This window comes from Lutjanus erythropterus, chromosome 6 (genome assembly GCF_056507025.1).
Source record: "Lutjanus erythropterus isolate fLutEry1 chromosome 6, fLutEry1.hap2, whole genome shotgun sequence".
In the NCBI taxonomy this organism is placed as follows: domain Eukaryota; kingdom Metazoa; phylum Chordata; class Actinopteri; order Lutjaniformes; family Lutjanidae; genus Lutjanus; species Lutjanus erythropterus.
The window spans coordinates 26,942,097-26,962,879 of NC_139322.1; the positions used below are offsets into that span (position 1 = coordinate 26,942,097).

At 39.8% G+C, this 20,783-nt stretch overlaps 1 protein-coding gene across 5 annotated transcripts; it reads left to right on the forward strand.

Moving 5' to 3' along the window:
• Nucleotides 1-10,010, forward strand: prdm2a (PR domain containing 2, with ZNF domain a). Of its 5 annotated transcripts, none has more exons than XM_084721447.1 (4): nt 1-129; nt 2,764-2,835; nt 3,775-8,051; nt 8,819-10,010. In XM_084721447.1, the coding sequence occupies exon 3, from the start codon at nt 3,844-3,846 to the stop codon at nt 8,023-8,025; it is 4,182 nt and encodes a 1,393-aa protein (XP_084577573.1). In that variant the 5' UTR covers nt 1-129; nt 2,764-2,835; nt 3,775-3,843; the 3' UTR covers nt 8,026-8,051; nt 8,819-10,010. The 5 variants fall into 5 exon arrangements, with proteins under 5 accessions (XP_084577573.1, XP_084577578.1, XP_084577575.1 ...); XM_084721452.1 differs by having other exon boundaries at nt 9-133; nt 2,771-2,835; XM_084721449.1 differs by having other exon boundaries at nt 12-133.
• The last annotated feature ends 10,773 nt before the right edge of the window (nt 10,011-20,783 follow it).

Genomic DNA, 20,783 nt, shown 5'->3' on the forward strand with positions numbered 1-20,783 from the left:
TCTGACCAATCAGAACGCCGGAACCTTGTTGGTCCATTAGGGAAGAAAACACACACAGAACTGTCCACAACCTGCACAAGAGGAATATTTCAAACCGTCCCACGGCGGTTTGTTCGGCTGCGATCAGAAGTAGGTACGCAGACTATAACGGTCAGTTTTATGTCACGGCCAGTGTTCGTAACGGTCGTTTCGAACGTGCCATCCTAAATATAGCAAGGGCTCGCGAGCTAGCATTGCGGCTAGCAGCAGTATATTGTTAGTGTTTTAATGGCGATAACAGCTGACTTCTTTGAGCCTCGTCTAAAGAACTCGGGAGTTATGGGGATTTCATTTGCTAGTACCTTCCTTGTATTTGGAGGACAGCGGTAGGGCTACTTTAAAGAAGCCTGTTGACCTTTCAGTGGACGAGCTAGCAGCGTCTGTTGCAAAACAGTGAAGTGACGACGTGTTGTGTGAGCAGTTAGCAATGGTGCAAGGACAGGGGAGCGTCATCAAACCAGGTGAAGCAGCAGATGCGTGTGAACGCACCTTAATGGTATTATAAAATAGATAAGTAATTTTGGTCTAAAATATATTTTATGGGTGATAAATGTCAAATAAGCCTGTTGCAGCGCAGGTGGATGGAAACAGAAGTTGAATATTACGAGACTGGCTCAAATAATTCAGTATGCAGGCCCTTTGAATGGTGTAAGAGCAATTTTCGGGTGTGATAATATGACTTCGTGACAGATTCAGTTTTATTTGTGCAATGGGAACTCACTAAAATATAGTCTTGAAAGAAATGAAAATTAATGTGAATAAATATAAGCCAACAATGTCTTTGTTTACATTCACTTTTATGTCTATAAGTGCATGAAAACGGTCAGTAATGGAATAATTATACAGGATATAAAAAAGAAGTTGTGTTTAACGAGTAACAATTCAACTAAACTGATTTTGATGCCATAAATGAGGATCAGGTGGAGGAGCACGACTAATCTGACCCACATAATGAGCCTGCCATTTTGTCTCACCAAGCAGTAGATGAATGTCAAAATGCACCAAACTTTATCTTCTCTTCTGTCGGGCTGCACGATTAATCAAAAAATATTAACGATATTATCGCAGTATGACCAAGTGCAATATCCGAATAGCATATGCTGCATTTTTTTTTTGGTAAAGGTAAATTGTGTGACAAAACAGTATTATAGTGAACTACTGCAGTGTAGGGCTTGGTAATATGTAAAATACATATCTAAATATACACTAGGCCTGGGCGATATAGCTGCAAAACAATAACAAGACAACAGTAACAATAGTGAAGTTTCATACTGGTAAGTATTGTCTGAAGATGTGTTGTGTACTCTAAGGGATGGAAACAGCTAAAGAGATTAAAAAAAAATGTTTGTTGTAAATCACTGGGCAACATAGACAACATAAAATATCACAATGTTTTTGACCAAATATCTCAGTGTAGATATTGTGACAATATTGTAGGGATGACAATAGATAGATAAAAATTAAAAACAAGTAACAGGAAGTAACAAGTAACAACTAGAACAGCCTGGTAAGTTCTCAAAATGACATCACTTTACTGCAGCCTTCAAAACCAGGAAAAGACAACACTTATGTTGTCCAATATAGATAAAATTAAATATCACAAAATTTTACACCAAGTATATCAATATTATGACAATATTATAGGATGGTTATTGGTGCTTTCACAAATTATTTTCACAATGATATTAAAAAAAAATAAAATCAGTAATGTGGATATAATGACTAAGTGGGTAAAGGCAAATAACAGAACAACTGGAACAGTCTGGTAAATTCAGAGAATCCCATGACTTTAGTCTAATGCAGCCTTTAAAACCAGGAAAATATAACACTTCTGCCATATCACAATATAACAATATCCAAAATATAAGACGATATCTAGGCTCATATCATAACATTGATATAATATTGATGTATTGCTCAGCCCAAATAGGAACTCAGGATTGGCTGAAAATAATTTAAAGATAATGTAGATTAATGCAGATTAATGTCAAAATTAGTTCCATAGGGCTGTACAATAAATAAAAATATTATTGACATTAAAATATAGCCAAATGCAAAATCAAAATTGCAGAAGTTGCGATTTGAAAAACAGTTTTTTTCAATGAAAATGTAAATTCTGATGCAGAAATGATCACTTTCACTAATCTTGAATCATATCACAATCACATTATCTGTCAAAATAAGGCATGCAGGCCTAAATTTTACATTATAACTGAAAGGTAGGTATCAGAAATGATCATTGAGGTGTGTATGGTAGGTGCCAGGGCTGAATGTCATAATAAGTGTAGCAGGTGGTGTAAGGCAGCCACACCAGGATTAATAAGGTAGCTGTTAATCATGGGAACAGATTAGCTGTATTTTGGGACTGTTGTCACTGTAGGCAACTAGTAATTAAAAAGAGAGCACTTACTGTGGAGAACATTGAGTGTTATAAAGTGTGTGTCCCTTAACTTGTACTGAATGAGTTGGTTCATAGTGTAACCTTGATATGCGTGAGGGACATTAGCATAAGTTAACAAGACGGGACCCGAGGCTTATTCAGCAGCCAAATGACTGAAGAGATAAAGTACACTGCTCAGCTACTCCCACACTACAGCTGTTCACTCTGATCAGTTTGTGCTTCTTATCATTGAGTAATTTGAGCACAAATGTCAGGCTATATTATGGGACTAGTTTCATAGGGTTTTTTTAATGTATGCTTTGTGGTTTTCTTTCTCCTTCCAGCGGGAAGAAAAAGCCTGTGTGTTCATCTGTTCAGCAAAACATGCCTTGTACTCGACACTGACCTTTAAAATGGTAAGATGGTGACATACACTGTGTATTATTTACTTAAATGTTGATTAATGGTGACTTAAATTTTTTTTCTCTCTAAATGCTTAAGATATGGAGGGTCCTCGGAGCTGAATTTATGTATATCGTACCATATTATAGATATTGGATTTACTCTACAGTAATGCTGAGGGCTGGAGCAGTATGTCCAAACAAGTACAATGTAACATATTCTTATACCATTGTAAATTAGTATGCATGTTGTGAGTTGCATTTAGGGTTGCAAGTACCAAGTATTTTCATTATCTATTCATCTGCCCATTATTTTGATGATTAATCATTTAGTCTATAAAACTCAAAAATATTGAGATTGTCACAATTTTCCAGAGACCTAATAGGAAGGCGGATGATCCATATTTTAAGAAGCTGGAAAGTTGTTTGACAATTTTACTTGAAAATGACTGAAAAGATTAATCAATTATCAAAGTAGTTGGCAACTAATTTTATTTTGATTGACTAATGGATTAATCAACTAATCTCTGCGGCTCTAGTTGCAGTAGGCTAATACATTTTTCTGTCTGTCATAATAAATGAAAATACAGTCGTGACCTGCACTGCTATTACTTATAAAAAATAAACTCTACACCGCATAAACTTTATGAATGAATTGCAGCTGAAGGTGTTTTATGTAATAATTTAATAAAGCAGGCAACTTAAACAGCAGTTTGTATTCTTAGAAAGGGTTATTGTAGGTATATGATGTGCCATGACCTTGATGATTGAGAATCCTCCAACATGTTAAAAAGCAGTTGAATGTTTGGAATGTATTGAATTGCATTATAGTATAAAATGTAAATTATTAGACTACTCAAGTGTTTATGGATGGATATTTCAGTTAATTTGGTACAATCCTTAAATGACTCACAGCTATATTATTCAGCTAAATCATGCTTATTTTTTCAATAGGTGTGACATCTGTCATAAGTCCTGTGTGACAGTCTCCTTTCGGAAAACTGGATACAACCTCCACAGAAGATGGCAGACTCTCCTCACTTGTACATCTCCGAATTTGGAGAAAATGAGGATATGGAGGAGGAGGATGAGGACATTTATCAAGAGGAGGTTAATATGGAACCAGACATGATTAAGTCATTATACCCAGATCTTCATAAACACCCCAATCAGGATACTGAGAAAGACTGGAACGATTTTCCCTGCCAGCACTGTGAGAGACGTTTTACCAGCAAACAAGGCTTGGAACGACACATGCACATCCACGCTTTGGCGAACAGTGAGGTACACTCATACAAAAGCAATAAGAGCAACATGTCTTTCGGCTTAGATCTGGATCAGTCGCAGCATGAGAAGATGAAGCCTCTGGATTCAGAAGGCTCAGTCATGCAGCTTCATACTTCATCCCCCACAAGCTCTAATACTTCCAATTTGCCGGCTGGAGAGCACACTGCTCAGCCAGACAAACAGGGAGTGTCAGACGGCCATCATGCCTGCAAGTACTGTGAAAAGATATTCACTACACATACCAACAAGCGACGACATGAGCGTAGGATCCACGAGCAGCACCTGCAGCTCACACATGTAGAAAAAATCCAGCAGCCGCAGGATGAAAATCTTCAGAGGATTTCCAGTGAATCATCTCAACACAAAACAGAGACTGGTGGAAGTGCAGCACCGGCAGCTCTTCCAGAGAATGAAGGGGAACGCACAGAACAATACATGCTGGATGTCTCTAGCAATATTTCAGAGAATCTCAGCTTTTATATTGATGGAAAAATAGTTTCAACAAGTACAGTCAGTAGCTGTGAAGCAGCTGAGGTTCATTCTGGGTCTTTAGTTCGACTGGATTCCCTGATTCTAGACCCTGCCCAGATCAGCCAGGTTTTAAATACAGATTCCGCTACAGGCAAAGAGTTACCTGGTCAACCACCGACTAAGAGAAGAACTGCAACACCACCTCTTCTACCACAAATTAAAACTGAACTGGAGTCTGAGGTGGTTGTGTCTTCATCCTCATCTTCACTCGTATCTTCTTTAATAGAGAATATACTTCCTCAGAATACAGAGTCTACCATTGTGCAGAAGGAAAGAACGGTGTTTCTGTCACCTAAACTGAAGCAGCTCTTGGAGAAGCAAGATGGCCTTAAACCTACACTTGCCCTCATCACAGATGGTCAGAAGCCATGTTCACCTGTGTCTCTCTCTGTCCTGCCTGCTGGAACAGCAAGGTTTAAAAGAAGGACCGGATCTCCACCGAGCTCTCCAACATCTAATGAGGAAACATCAGATACAGCAGATGAGGCTGTGAGCACAGGACAGATGGAGACTCAGTATAGTCCCTCACCTGTGCACCAAACAGCTAATGAAAAGGATGAAACAACTCCATCTGTAGAGGATCCAGTGGCGAAACCTGTCTCGACAGAGAGCTGGCCACCCATGACTGGTGGTAATTCCTGTAACCAGCAACCACTGGATCTCTCTAGTACAGTCAAAAGAAATGAAGATGTAGCTTTAGCTGATGCTGCATTGGATTTGAGTTTGCAAAAAAAGACCCTTGGTGAATCTGAACTGATGTTAAATTTAGTTTCACAGGCAGCTTTGAAAGAAGGAAAATCAAATACATGCACAGTGGAGAAAGCCTTAATGAATATTGGAGAGCAAAATGTGAGCCTAGGGAATCCTGAGACCCCTTTAATCACAGACTTCACCATAGTTACAGGTCCAGATATGATGACCCCAGTGGAACCTGTTCCAGAAGGACTTGTTTATGGACTTGCCCTACCCCCCACTTCTCTGACTCCATCACCCGCCTCCCTTACTCCTGTCGCCTTGCAGCCAGCTTCACCATGCACTATAGCATTTGCTTCCCCTGCCTCACACACTATGCTCCCTACACCTCCTTCATTAATCACAGTTTTGGCACCACCACCTATTTCTAACCCTTCAAGCCAGCCAATCCAGGTATTAGCCCCAAACATATCTCCTGAGCCCTTGGTAATCTGCACAGAAAATGCATTAAATTCTTCCGAGTGTGATTTAGCGACAGCATTTGCCACTACAAATTCTGCAAACCTCGTCACTCTCTCCCAGTCCCTTGACCCAACTCTAAATCTACCTGGTCACGTGTTTCTCACTGATCAAATAGCTCTCAACCCACCTATAGTTGAGTCCACTCCTGTGTCAGAAGTGCCATTCACACCCACTGTAACTTTAAGTGATTCCCTCATCAACTCTTACAACATTACCAGCAACACGGTGTTGATAGAATGCACCATAGCCCTGGAAGCCCCGGGGAGTGTAGTCCCTGCTGCGATCACCTTACAAGAAAACACAGCTGAGCCTCCAGCACCTTCCCAGATGGTTGTTAATCACATAGAGCAGCAACAGATTGTATCAGTGCCCAACCCTCAAACTGTGGACCCCACTGTTCTTGTATCGTCCATGGCAGAATCAGTAACCCTATCCTCCACCACCACCTCAGTGATATCTGATTGTCCTGCTGTGGGTGAATCAGGCCCTAACCCAGAGCCTGTTGTCAATGCAGAGCCACCCACCACAAAAGAGGAGGAAGCTGCTGACAGTACTATTTCCATACCCGAAATCCCATCGAAATCCTCACCTTCACCTGTGAAACCTGAAGAGGATGAGTCCTCCAACAACACATCAAGCGATGCACAACAACAGCAGACATTCACCAAGAATTTTGTCTGCAATGTGTGCGATAAGCTTTTCCATTCAATGAAAGAACTGAGCGACCATGTGGGTGACCATGCTAATGAATGGCCCTACAAATGTGAGTTTTGTGTGCTGCTCTTTGGCAAACCTGCTGCTTTGCTTGACCATCGATCAAGCCTCCATGGTGTCGGTAAGACTTACGTTTGCAGTGCATGTACAAAAGAATTTGTCTATCTTTGCAATCTGAAACAGCATCAGGAAGAATTACATCCTGGCCAGCAGTGTACATACACAGAAGAAGAAAAGGGAAAATTGAGACCTCAGAACTACAACAACTCCACAAAAAACACAGGGCCTTCGCCGCCTGATGCTTCAGAGGAACCCAAGAAACCAGTGAAAAAGGAAGAAGGTGATGAAGATGTGGCTGCTGAAGAACTGTTTACAACAATAAAAATCATGGCCTCAGACGGAGGCAAAATCAAAGGGCCTGATGTTCGTCTTGGCATTAACCAACATTATCCCAGTTTTAAGCCCCCTCCATTTCCTTACCATAACAGATCACCCGCTGGCTCAGTGGCTTCAGCCACAAACTTCACCACCCACAACATCCCACAGACCTTTAGCACGGCTATTCGGTGCACCAAGTGTGGGAAAAGCTTTGATAACATGCCAGAGCTACACAAGCATATCCTTGCTTGTGCAAATGCCAGTGATAAAAGGCGATACACACCAAAAAAGAACCCCATCCCACTACGCCATTTTGCAAAAACTCAAAATGGAGTTCTGTCGACCACTAATTCAACTAATGGATTAAATGCTTCCAACCGACCCAGCCAGTCAAACAGGTCCAAACCCAACCAAGAATCATCAGTAAAAGTGAAGTTCAAGGTACTGAACAAAAGGAAGAAAAAGTTGGTTCAAAGGGTCCTGCCACAGAGGAACAAGTCAGTCTCGTCATCAAATAAGATGTCACCTGCGCAGGTTGATGAGCAGCAGGAGCTCTTTGTCTGCCCACACTGCAGCAGGGAGTTCACAATGCGTCGCAGCAGAACCAAACACATGGCAGTCTGCCCCAAGAAACCTAAAGAGGTAAAGAAAAGGAAAGAAGGAGGAATCTCTGTGACAAAAGAGAACGATGGACACATGCATCGAGGGGTTGAAGAAAAACAACAAACCTCACCTCAGCATAAGACGAGACTGCAGACTTCTGGCCCTGCTAAGAGGCCTGCCATCCTACCGGTGCAAACTGTCTTTGCAAACAAAAGAAGTAAAATAATTATAAAAGAGAGCATGCAGCCAAAACAAGAGGCAGCCACTCTTAATGAACTTCCCATTGTTCGCACCTTCAACCCCTCCATGCGTCAGTATAGCAGAGTTCAGCATAGCGTCAAAGGGATCCCCATTAAAATCACCATAGTGAAACCACAACAGACTGCACCACAGAGGGATGAGCTGCCTCCCAGTCAGAGCCAAGAAGAAGCTAGTAAAGGCGTTAAGAGCAACTCTGAAAAGAGTCCTACAGCTTGAGACAGCAGCCCATTGGGGATCATCAGGTAGTTAAAGCACATTTAACTTTATTTGCAAAATGATGAAATGATGATGAAATTATGTCAATACAAACAGAGAAAAGAAGTATACCTCATTTGTTCAGGTGAGATAGGTACTTCAGTGTAAGCAAGTAATACAGGTTGAACAACACACAAGCAGGTTCTACAATAATCAAGTCTCTTAAACAGTTTGGATTATTTGAAATGGGGTATCATTAAATCGGGTATTTATTGATAGTTAGTGTATTGCCTTCACTCAGGTTTGTCAGGGCCATGTTTTCACCACAGAATTGGGCCGCTTTTGAAGCGATGCTTTGGGAGGATTCTTTTTTTTTTGGTCCGCTGTTTGGCTGGGCCTATTTTGCATGCAGATTGCATTAATACCTCTAAATATACACCCATATTTTAAACAAAATATTTTTATGCCTAAATCCTACCTACCACACACACCTACATAAACACACACAAATATGACGTGCCTATGCTGTCTGCCTGCCGACATTGGTTTTATTGGCTGTTGGGCTGGTGTTGGTCTGGCTTTGTCACACAGACCAGTGCCAGTGACACATAAGTACCACTTCAAATAATCCAAACTATACCTTTTAAGATGATATAAAGGATAATCTTTTAAGTAAATTTTTTGAACAGACAGACAGTAAGATCTTAGCACTGCCATTTTCTTAAAAAGCTAACATGTAACTAGTAATAACCAGATGATAAACAACCTCACATCCATATCTTTCTGAATACATGTTTTGTTCTGTTGTTTTCAGGATTCTGCTGTGTGGAGCATGTGATAGTGATCCTAAAGGGAGATAACTGCTAATCACACTGTAAACCCTAAGTACTCATAGATTGCATCATACTGTACAATAATCTGACTGAACTGAGGATGGATCAAATATACGACTGAGGATACTGCAGTGAGTGGAGCTGTTTCAACTGAGTATTTGAATGCTTTTGTAGTCGCCTGAAGTTTTGTACATTTCTCCTTCATTTCGTAAACTTTCTGTCAACGGCTTGGATTTGCACTTTGAAGTTAATCTGACTGCTACGTGTCACAAATCGGAAAGGAAGTGGGAGGAATTGAGCGGGGAGGCTGCTCTCATTTCATACTTGGAGGGTTATTTAGAGAGGATGGCAGGTGGCAATCATTTTCAGCATGCATTTGCACTTTTCCTTATCTGTTGTTTGTGGCCTTTTGGTTTAAACTCTTTCTGCATGCTGTGAGCTCGTACAACAGCTACGTTAATTTTGGATCGATTATGTTCATGCAATTAGGCCTTAAACACTGAATCTGAAGTTGCTTGATTGACAGTAACCAGTGTAATTACATGGAAGACGGATCACGATTGCTTCAAAACGCAAGACTCCAGAATCATAGAAAAGTAACACACTCTGTAGTATAGCGAAACTTACAAATTATTAAGGATATCATCACTGTTGATGAAATTTCAGTGTTCATTATTGGTGTGAATGTAATTTTGGTAGATTTAATGCTACAGCCTTTGCAAATCCAAATTGTATATAATCTGGTTGGCCCAGTTGCTATGTATTTGTATGAAGGTTTTGAGAGTAACGCTCTTTATGTGCCATCAAACGTGTATATAATATGACTAAATGTGGCATAAAGGCAATGAAGAATAAACATAGTCTGGTGTTCCCCGATTTATTTTGGTGGCCCATCCAAATAGATTAATTTGTTATTCTCTTAAAAGTCTGTATGGAGCTGCACTTCAAAGTGCATATTATTTAAAGGGACAGTTCACCCCCATACCAAAATACAGATTTTTCCTCCTGTCTGTAGTGCTCTTTATCCATCTACATCGTTTCGGTATGATTTCCTGAGTTTTGTAGTTCTTTGTATTGTAGGAAGAAAATAGTTCCTGCTCAGCGCATAGCAATACATCTGTCTGGATCAATATATTAATTCATTGTTCAACAATCCAGTACGATGGATGAAAAGTGAAGATATCGATCTGTATTGTCGTCTTTAAGGTACACTTTTATTTTAAAATCCCCATGGCATGACTGTGTCACTAATGTCTGGAACACGTCAGTCATAAAATCATGTCAAATCATAATTTAGTTGCTTTTTGTGAGCTGACATTAATGTAACTAAATGTGTTAAATGGTCATGTGTTAAATCATCTGATGTCAATTGTCGGCCATTGAATTGAATCTAATCAAAATTATATTGTGGCAGACTTTGTGATAGCAACAAATGTTGTATCGTCCAAAGAATCAATATAATATTGTACTGTGAAGAATCTTGTGTTTTACACCCCTAGTTCCTATATGAAACTGCTCAAGGTCTGTGGATTATCTTGAGTAATCAGGTCACGATTTCTGGAGAGACTACAGGCCAGAGGAAAACATGTATTTTGGGTTTGGGGTGAACAGTCTCTTTTAAACAGAATACATTTATGTGCTATCGCATTTTTAAGGGCTTCAAAGTGCAGCCTAATCTCATATGTTGGAGTTTACAGGCCACCACAAATAAATATCCTACTTTTGGGAAACCATACCGTTTGATATATTTGCACTGCAAACCCAAACAGAAGAACTATGTAATATTCTGTACAGCTTGAATGCATCATTGCCACTTTTACAATAATAAGAGTTCAGTTGTAAACAGCATTGACAGAGCTAGTGTTCACCTTCACTGCATTTCTTCTGAAATCCTGAAATATTCACAGCAGTCACGTTGGCTTATAGGCTTTGTTTTGCACCCGTTTTACAAAATGCTTGTTGGAAATATGATTTTGCGTGTGTCCCCTCTCCCATTTAACAACCAGGAATCATCATATTAGAAGTACAGTCTGTTTACGACTTTGTAATTTGTAGTGTCTGAGCACTTCATCATTGCTGATGAATCGTCTGTATAACAACTGTCAGTTTATTGTGTGTATAATGAATTTCAACATGTATAAATCACAAAACGGAAATGTAAGATCATGTAGTAACACATGATCTGTTTGATTTAATTTTTTATAAGCTACTAGTTTGATGATCCAGTGCTATACAGGGTAGTTACTTCATTATGACTGAATTGATTTATATTAATTTGGGCAAACTAAAACTTGACAATGGCCTGTATATCTGAAAGAGAGTGTAATGGTACTTGTACTTTACATTTTTTTTGCCTTTTTGATGCTCTCTGGTGATATTTCCCTCATTGAGACAGACTGCAATGTGTTGGATGTACAGGACCGTTTGGGAGACTGTTATTTAACTGTGAAAAGTGCTTGTAGCATTTTGAAGTGTAAATTGAGTCATGTATATTTATTAATAATTTAAAATCATGTTATCAATCTCTGAACAGTTCTTCTGTATGATTTGCACTAAAGGTTTTTCAAGTGAGTATTCAAAAAAATTAAATGGAGAATGTTAAGGTTATATGTGAAGTTTGTGTGAAACCTTCTTTAATAAACAAATCAAATTAATCACATTAATGTCAGTAAATTCTTTATGTAGAAGTCAGTGGACTTTTGAATTTTGTCTTGCATGCAGTCTACTGCAGTATGTTCCTCACCAGAAACTAATAAAATGTCCAGGTGGTGGCACACTTCCCTCACTTTAACCACTGGAGTGGTGAATTCAACAGCAAGGATTTTGTAATTCCACTGCATCTCTGCTGCACTCCCACATTCTGTTTGAAAAAATCCATTTACAGTGACATGTGTTTTTATCCTATTTTTGAAGCATTCTCTCCACCGCCAGTATTTTAGCATTTAAGAGTCTGGATGCCAAAAAGTCTCCATGCAAACACTTACAGAGCCAGCAGCCTGTGACCTGTTTTCTAGGAAAGCGCTGAATAATTTTGTGGAGTTGCTATTAACTCTTAACATTTGATGTCCCATTTTTATTCTACACATTTAGTGTCTGCAGCAAATGGTACAAAGAATTTTTGCAAATGGCTGAGGAACAGACAGAAGGCGTAATAATAGTGTGCCAAATGTGATCATTTGTTGCTTAAAAAGAAAAAGAAACCACTACTGTTTCCCTCTGCACTGCGTTCCTTCACCCTTACAACTTAGAACCCTCAACTCTTTGTTAACATTAACCGAGATCCAGTTTGTGCCTCTCGTGTAACATTAACCATTGTTTTGTATTCACACTCTGGAGCTGAATTGAGACATCTCCATAAAAAAGTAATGGGTGTGAGAGAGCAAAATGTATACAACAAAATATTTGTGTGCTCACTGTAGCTGAAAGAAAGTGCTTCAATACATTTCAGGCAGCTTGAGTCTTCATTCAACCAGTCAGTACAGCACTTTAGTAAAGAGCAACAGCAGGGGCATCTTTACAAACCAAAAACCCTCTCACTGTGAGATAACTGTGACCAATCATGACTCTCAAGCACAATATTGTAGAGAAAAGTCTAATTAGCAAAATTAGCAGTGGGTGACCTGTCTATGGTTTCAGTGTTTCTACTGACAGCTTCAGTTCGGTGAGCTACTACATTGTTCATTTACTCTACAGATTTGGGTGTAGATCCTGGGGAAGTCTGGAAAGTTCTGAAAAACTCCCTAATAAATCATTACACCTTGTTAAAGAGTAAGACGGCCACGTCCACAGACATTATGTTTTCAGGTCATCCCATTCTCATGAATGTGATATCTCCAGAATGCCTTGAGGGAATTTCTTCAAACTTGAATAATTGACCAGTTAGACTCAATGATGAACTGATTAGATTTTGGTAGTCAAAGGTCACTGTGACCTCACTAAACACGATTCTGTCCATGATTCAAGAGTTCATCTGGTAATTATGACAACATTACACAGATATCTAATAGGACAAAATGATGAGGTGATGACATTTTAAAAGGTCAAAGGTCAACTTTTAAACTCCTGTGACATCAAAATGGTCAGCTCTCTATTAGTTTTCTGTACTCCTCTGTAAATATAGTCTCTAAGTAGTCTCTAAGACAGTCTATTTTTTTTTTTCATTGGTCTCTTCAAAGCTACTAGACCCCATGAGAAAAACAATTTTTTAATAATTTTACCTCACGGATGTTTGTTCTATGCTGCCTCAATTGGTTGGTTTGTTTGTGTTCTTGTATTCTGGTCCAGTGCACCAGTCTAATCCATGACTGAATTTTTTTCCCAGTTCCCTCCTAAGCTGTAATGAGATATGTGCCCTTATACAGAGAGTCCTGACCTGACCCTTTACCTTCTGAGCAAAGTTAACCAGATTTTGACTCAGGGTCTCAGGACATGACGTACAAAATTAACTAATAATTTTCAGTAGTTCCATATACAGAATTCATTTTAGAAAGATGCACATGAGCCTGCCCACTGGTCAACGACTACAAGTAAGTTCTCCACTTTCTGCAGTGTAAAATCATAGAAAATGCATGTGTGTGTAGAGCTTTGAAGGTGCCTCCACCCTCCAACTGTTTTCTCCTCCAAAAGCTTCATGTTCTTCACCCACTTCAGCTCTGGGCTGCTCCATAAAGGCCGTGGCTCAGTGGGTGCCTCGGGTCTTTTAGGGGGCACGCTGTCAAAGGCTTCTCAGGTACCAGAGGTTAGTAAGAGGAACTCACCCTGTAATTTAGCGAGGGAGCCAGGTGGGGAGCCACTGTTACCCCTTTTATACTAAGGCAGTTTGAAAAGGGCCAGTTTAGAGCTAATGCCTAATTTTAAACCAGTCTTTTTGTATTTTGACTGCCAAAGAACTAGATCTTCTAGAACATGACCTGTTAGGGGCTGGGGACTGGATCATTGTGACCAACAAGACCAGCTCACACTGCATTCCAAATTGCATACTTTCTCTTTTTACATTACTTTTAGTACAAACTGCAGCTGCCCTTACCTACTGTTGCATGTAGTATGCACATAGTTGGGACATGCTACTTTTTACAGAATTTGAAGTAAAAAAAAAGTATGCAATTTGGAATACAGCTAATGAGCTGACATGTCTGTGTTGTCTTGGTGGCTCAGTTGACATGATGTATCTTCTGCTGCACAGAGGAGTGTGGGTCAGAATAGCTAGGAAATGCTGTTTTGTATATGACAAAAGGCAGTCAGACATCCTTTATTATTTTTTTTTTGACATACTGCATTTGGCATGCCAGGCCATACCATATCTTCTCTGGCTTACTAACAGTCTGATAGCATGTGCACTGGAATGCACCCTAAAACTTTGTAACTGCCATTTAAAAAAACAATTATTGTGTCTCCTTGCATTGTTGTCCTCATCCAAATTCGGAATTAACTTGAGGAAGTTTCAAGAATTAAAGTGGTGTTCGAACAAATATAGCGCATGATTGCTACACACTCAAGAAAACGAAAAAGGAGTACAGGGACCAAAAGAGAGACCTCGGGCGAAGTGGCATTGGTCGGCCAAGAGAAATCCCCATTTCAACGTTCTCAATTCAGTCCTTGGCAACATTCATCTGTCATGCATACCAACTGACTGGGACCTTGAACTCTGCAACCGCAATGCTTGAGGCGATGTTGGATGATATGTTGCACTGATCCTGGTACCCTGTAGGAGGTTGGTGCAGTGGGCTGCTGGGCTGGTTGGGAGACAGCTGTCCATGTGCAGCGTTGGTCCATCTGAAGGTAAAAACAAATACAGCCTTCATAGCACTGCTCCACATTATATTAACAACACCATGAACTGTTATATCAAAATGACTCTCTGGAAATGTTATCATGTCACATCTTGATTTAACAGTTGTTCTTCAATGCAATAATACTCAACATCTGAAAACCAATTAAAATTACACCACAAATAGATTTTTCCAATCAGTTTAGTGTTAAAAATGTTAATGACATGACTTATCCTCTTTAAAAATAGTCATTTTCTGATATTCAGGTTATTATCATTTATTAATAATAAATGAGCACATTGTAAAATCTAATAAGGTGAGTGTACTCAAAAAAATTATGCAAATTCATTGCCTCAAAAAAAAAAAACTAAGTTAAGTTGAGATTTTAAAGCAAAAATAACTTGTTTACTTTGAGTGAAAAATACTTAAACTAGTTTGTTTATTGTGAGTGCACAAAAGTTAGACTAACTTGTTTACTTGAGTGTGCAAAACTGTCATGGTTTTGGTTTCTGTTGGACACTTCCTGTTTTATTTTGTAGGCTTGGTTCTTCCTCGTGTGTCTTTGTTGTTTTTACTTCCTGTCTTTGTCTGTTTTCCCACCCTTTTGATTGTCACGTGTTTCACCTGTTTTCCCACCTGTGTCTCATTAGTTCAGTCTTTTTAGTCCCTGTGTGTCTCCGTGTCTTTGTCAGTTTGTTTGTGTGTGTTTCCATGCTGACCAGCCCTTCTGTTTCCCCCCCAAGTTTTCTCCTGTGTTTTTTTCCCCCCAGGATTGTTTTTTTGAATTTGCCTTTTGTGGATTCTGTTCTCTTTGGTCTTTGGATTTTACCTCCCTGCATCAGTGTAAGCCTTTGTTTCATTGTTTTACTTAATTAAACCTTTTTGAGCTGGAAGCCTCCCGTTGTCTGTATTTGGGTCCTCTTGTTGATCTATAACAATATCAACACTTTATGTATCTATAAACACACTGTACTCTTTGTTGACAGTCCTGGCCAGGTAACCAGCTACATAAGGTAATACTGTGAATTGAACACCTTTCATCCCCAACCCCCCACCCAGTTTCTCATCAGATCCACATCAATGTAGTCGCTGACTGTTTTTTCTCGTTTTGAACTTAGAATGGCGAGTTTGCCAGAAGGTGAGGAATTTACATAAAGATGGCGATATAATGGATAAGCTAAGTAATGCTGACAAGAATGGCCACTGCTGTTGAAATGACATCCACCCACAGTTGGGCGTGTCCAGGCGTCTTTAAGAGTAAGGTAATGCACCAAGAGGCGGAGTGATCTGCACATGTTTGAATGTTGAAAAAAGCAGTGCCAAATCTTTCTGATTAATTAATGAACTGATCATTTTAGCCACACTTAGTTTAGTTTATGATGAAACATGATCATTTATAAGTTCTTACAGTATTGTGCATACAAGATTTTTAATTTGTTAATAACACTATTGCCTACATTTAGGCCTACTAATAAACAAAACTTTCCCATGAAATGTGGTGGAGTAGGCTACAAGTAGAAAGTGACAAACAAATAACACGGAAAAAAAATGATTATGGGAGGATGTAAATGTAACACTATCAAAAACATGATGTTAACAAGAAATAATTATGTTTTTATCTGTACTTTAAAAAATGCAGTCCTGAACTTAATCTGCATTTGTTTAAAATACCTTAACAATATGTATTTATGTAATCCCAGCTAATCTTCTTTCATACAACCATGCAACAAACATTTTATTGTTGAATTTACTCTGCAAAGTGAGTGGCGTCACGTGACCTCTTTCAAATGCGAGGTGCCTGTCACTCACTGTGAGGTCTGAGGTTTCCAGTCTGCAGTTGTAATTTCCAAACCAATGTGCACAGAATAGTTGGGCAACTTGATAAAAATGTCACCCATGTTGATGGGCTGAATCCATAATTGTTTTTATTAGCCGATTTTTGGGGCAACATTTATTTTATTTTGCTAATGTAATGGTCTGCAGGGTGACAGTCACTGCTCTCATCCAGTGGCTCGGTACACATCTCTCTCCCATCCACAGAACTCATATATGATCAGGCCTGGACTACTATCAACAGGTGAAGTTTCAGGTAGGTTTGACAAAGTAAATGGAAGCTAATGGAACTTCCTGTGTTTTGGCAAAACATTGACCGTCGCTGTGCCATCATTGCCACGCCGTTTGTAGATACGTCGAGATCTTCACAATGTAACATTACAATGGTCCTAAGACCTTTCTGACCTGATATGAGTAAGATATTGTCAACCTGCTTAGAGGAGCACATTAAAGTCTAAAACATGTCATTTCCTGTTGATAGTGGGTGGCACTCTGACTATTGTGGTATATTGTCATGTAGATATGTTCAGGGTGGGAGTGTCAGACGCCAGCCGGACACAGGAGGTGCCGGCCGAGCCCGCGACCTCTCGTCTGGTCTTGTCTCGTCTCGTCTCATCTTCAGAGACTTATCTGACTCCTTCAATGAAAGTCACAAATCAAAGTTTGTAGCTCACACAGGAGCTTCACACATTGCTTTATTTTATATCCAAATATATCAGCAACATCTGATTTAATGTTTCATATCATTATTTAATACTTACCTATTTGTATACACTTTTCACATATATAGTTATTCTTGTTGGAACTAACATTAGTCACAATTATCCAAGACAAAATATGATAAATATACCATTAATAGTCTGTCTATAAGCAACATTACATCTGTAAATAATCTGAACATTTATCTCTGATGAAATGCACATTGTATATATGCAAAATTTACATTGCTTGTATTTCAATGCAATAATTTTTGCAATGTCTGAGTTGGTTTCTCTCAATGTTTTGTTTGCCTGCTTACCTGACTCGCTTGTCACAGGTGAATATTTACAAAAATGGCAGCACTTAAGAAGTAGCAACAGCTTAATATATATATATATATACACACATCATCTTCTCTAATGTAAGTATGTTGCTATTATGAGGACAATGACATGTGACAACATTCTTTATTTGTGCAAAAGTTTAACCAACAATATGCATTAACAGGACAGAAATAATGGACATACAGCCAATGATACAAAGCAGTTACAGTGATGTGGTGTCATGATATTACAGAGTTGTAGCAGTTGTACAATAAATTAATTTGATGCCCCATCACGTACAGCTGGTGCCCTTTTTATTTTTTTCGCCCTGCCCCTCAGACAGCCTGAGTCTGGCACTGACTTTGCTCCTTTCAAATTTGGGTATTGACTTTAATGTTATCTGTAGAGACCAGGTCCAAGTGCTGGTCTGTGTCAGCACGCTGTCTCAATCAAACATTAAAAGAGAAAAAGTAATCTCTGCCTAAATTTAATTGCTCATCAACATGCAGCACAGTGGGCATGAATTTAATTGGAAATTTGGCAGTTATGCAGACTTTTATTTGCTACAGGCAAATAATATACGGGGTCCAGGGGAAAGATCATTTTTTTTTATTATTCTTCAGTATTATTATGAGAGTTCCTTGGAAACAGTAGCTGTGGCGTACATCAGGCTGTGACAGTGACATATCGCTGTAATCCCCCCCCCCCCATCCCCTTGTGTGGCTATAGCCAACACTGTAATAAAACACAGATGCAAACGACTCAGCAACAGCAGCAGCAGGTGAAGCGAGCCGGTTCGGTCTGCTGTGTGCTCTTATGTAAAGGCTTGTTCTCCCTCTGGTGAAGCTTATATTTTCACTCTTCAGAAGCTTTTATTGCTTTTGTGACAAATCGACACAAGTGGTTTGGATTTTTAGTTATTTTCTTTTCAGACAAGTTCTAACCTCCAGTAAATGTATTTTTTAACTAGACTGAACACATAAGAGTTGAGAGCACATGTTGTACCATGACTTTGTAATTAAACTGAGGAAAAGCAGAAGCTGTCATGCTTTAACTCATAGGATTAATGGCAGAAGTGCATAAAACGGCATTTAAGACACCTGATGTCCTTGTTGTAATTAAGAATTAAAAAAAAAGTCCAATTACAGTCTGTGGGAATAAGGGACCAGCCTTCAGGTGAATGAAGCAGCAGTGCCAGGCAGATGGTTTTTAGTTAGGAGTTGTTCCAGCGTACCTGCAGCGACAAACCACAGCCCTGAGGTACAGGATCTCCCAGAGCTCACAAGCTCAGCAATAACTTCAAACTGCGATGCTGCATTTGTATGCTCAACACAGCTCAGGATCTTAGCCCAGGGCCATGCTGAATTCTCATAGGAAGCTCTGATGAAAAGTGAGGACACATGATCAGAGATGATCGAAAACAAAAACATCCATCCCAGAAGTCTAAGGAGAAACCTTTGATCTGCTTCTCGTTAATTTCATCATCCTTGTACTAAAAATTTGATAAACAATATTAATGCTGAAATGAAACTGGTAACTTAGTGTGAGACGAAATGTGCTTTTCTCCTCCTAGGTGGGTTTGAGGTCCGTCCTGTTTTCGCTTTATGGAAAGGCATGACGACGAGTCGAGTTTGGATGAAGCACCATGTCATCTGGAGGTGATGATTAACTTTGCATGTTCAGGTGAACAGTGCATGAAATGATGACAGGAACCTGTGAAGATCATAGTGTTTCAGGTGAAGACACATCAGAGAGCTGAGTCACACCAACTCTGCCACTAATATGCGCCACGTAATGACGACGTTTTTTAATCAAATATATTAGGATGTCACAATGTTTAATTAAAACTTTATTTAACTGAACATGGGAGGCTGTTGAGCCTGGTTTCTTTGCCCACTCGCCTGTCTCTGGTGCCCATTCCTTTTATATTCCATGAGGCGTAAAATGTAATCATTTCTTTTGCAATGACATGTTTCTCTACTGAGGCGGCACGGTGGTGCAGTGGTTAGCACTGCCACCTCACAGCAAGAAGGTCCTGAGTTCAAATCCCCTGGCTGGGGCAGGGCCTTTCTGTGCGGAGTTTGCATGTTCTCCCTGTGTCTGCGTGGGTTCTCTCCAGGTTCTCTGGCTTCCTCCCACAGTCCAAAGACATACATGCTAGGTTAATTGGTGACTCTAAATTGCCCGTAGGTGTGAATGTGAGTGGTTGTTTGTCTCTATGTATCAGCCCTGCGATGAACGGGCGACTTGTCCAGAGTGTACCCATCCCCTCGCCCAATGTCAGCTGGGATAGGCTCCAGCCCCCTGCGACCCTTCGGGAATAAGCAGTTACAGAAAATGGATGGATGTTTCTCTGCTGTCCCAGAATCATGCCAGACAGAATCTCTTTGTGGCCCAGGTGCTATTTCTATTGTCCCTGTGACAACAGGACAACCTTAATTTCAAGCTCTGACCATGGGCCTTAAAACCTCCTCCTCCTGGCAGTCCAAAGCTACTCTATTAGCGGTGTAAACATCAACACTACCTTGGTGCTTTGGACCGCTAACTGAGTTAACTAACTAATGGCAACTACAGTTAGGAGCACTTGGCAGTTACTATGGTGATGTGGTTCCCTCTATTCGTTGGAGTATGAATTCAACAAGTGGCCAACCTCCAAATGATATCACCAACAGTGTTTGTATCCTTGTATCCACAGTTTTGTATAGTAGGAGGAAATGATATGCATTGTGGGCATCAGTCAGCGCCCACCTTAGGATGCATGCCTGAGCAGGGGTTATGGGGTTTGCCCTGGGGTTCCAGGAGCCAGGCAATAAAACCATCTGTGTTGTTGGACTGAAGGCAGAATGGACTCATTCTTACTTTTTGACACAAGGTGGTATTACGAAACAGGACGGGTCAAGTCTAGCTGATTAGCATGCTAACTTCAGTGGATAACATTGCAACACAATACATACGCTTCTTCTTTTATTTAGATGATTTTTTTGGTTTTGCCTTTATTTTGATATAGGACAGCTGAAGACATGACAGGAAAGAAGGTAGATAGAGAGACGGGGTCGAACCAGTGGCTGCTGCAGAGGACCAATAACCCCAGCACATGGGGTGCACGCTCCATCAACCGAGCTATAGGGGTGCATATGCTACATATGCTTCTTTGACATGACAAACTGTTATGTTTGCTGCTCATTTTAGTTAATGTTTGAATGGTTTAAACTAAAGTTATTTTTTTTAGCTAAGTTTTGCTTATTTTTGCATGGTTCTTTATTTGTATGTTTCTTTTTCTGGCTCAGTCAGCACAGTTTTGGCCAGATATCCCTTGAAAGCCA

Excerpts from the sequence above, each read along its gene's own strand:
- prdm2a (XM_084721447.1), top strand. The coding sequence starts at position 3,844 with ATGGCAGACTCTCCTCACTTGTACATCTCCGAATTTGGAGAAAATGAG.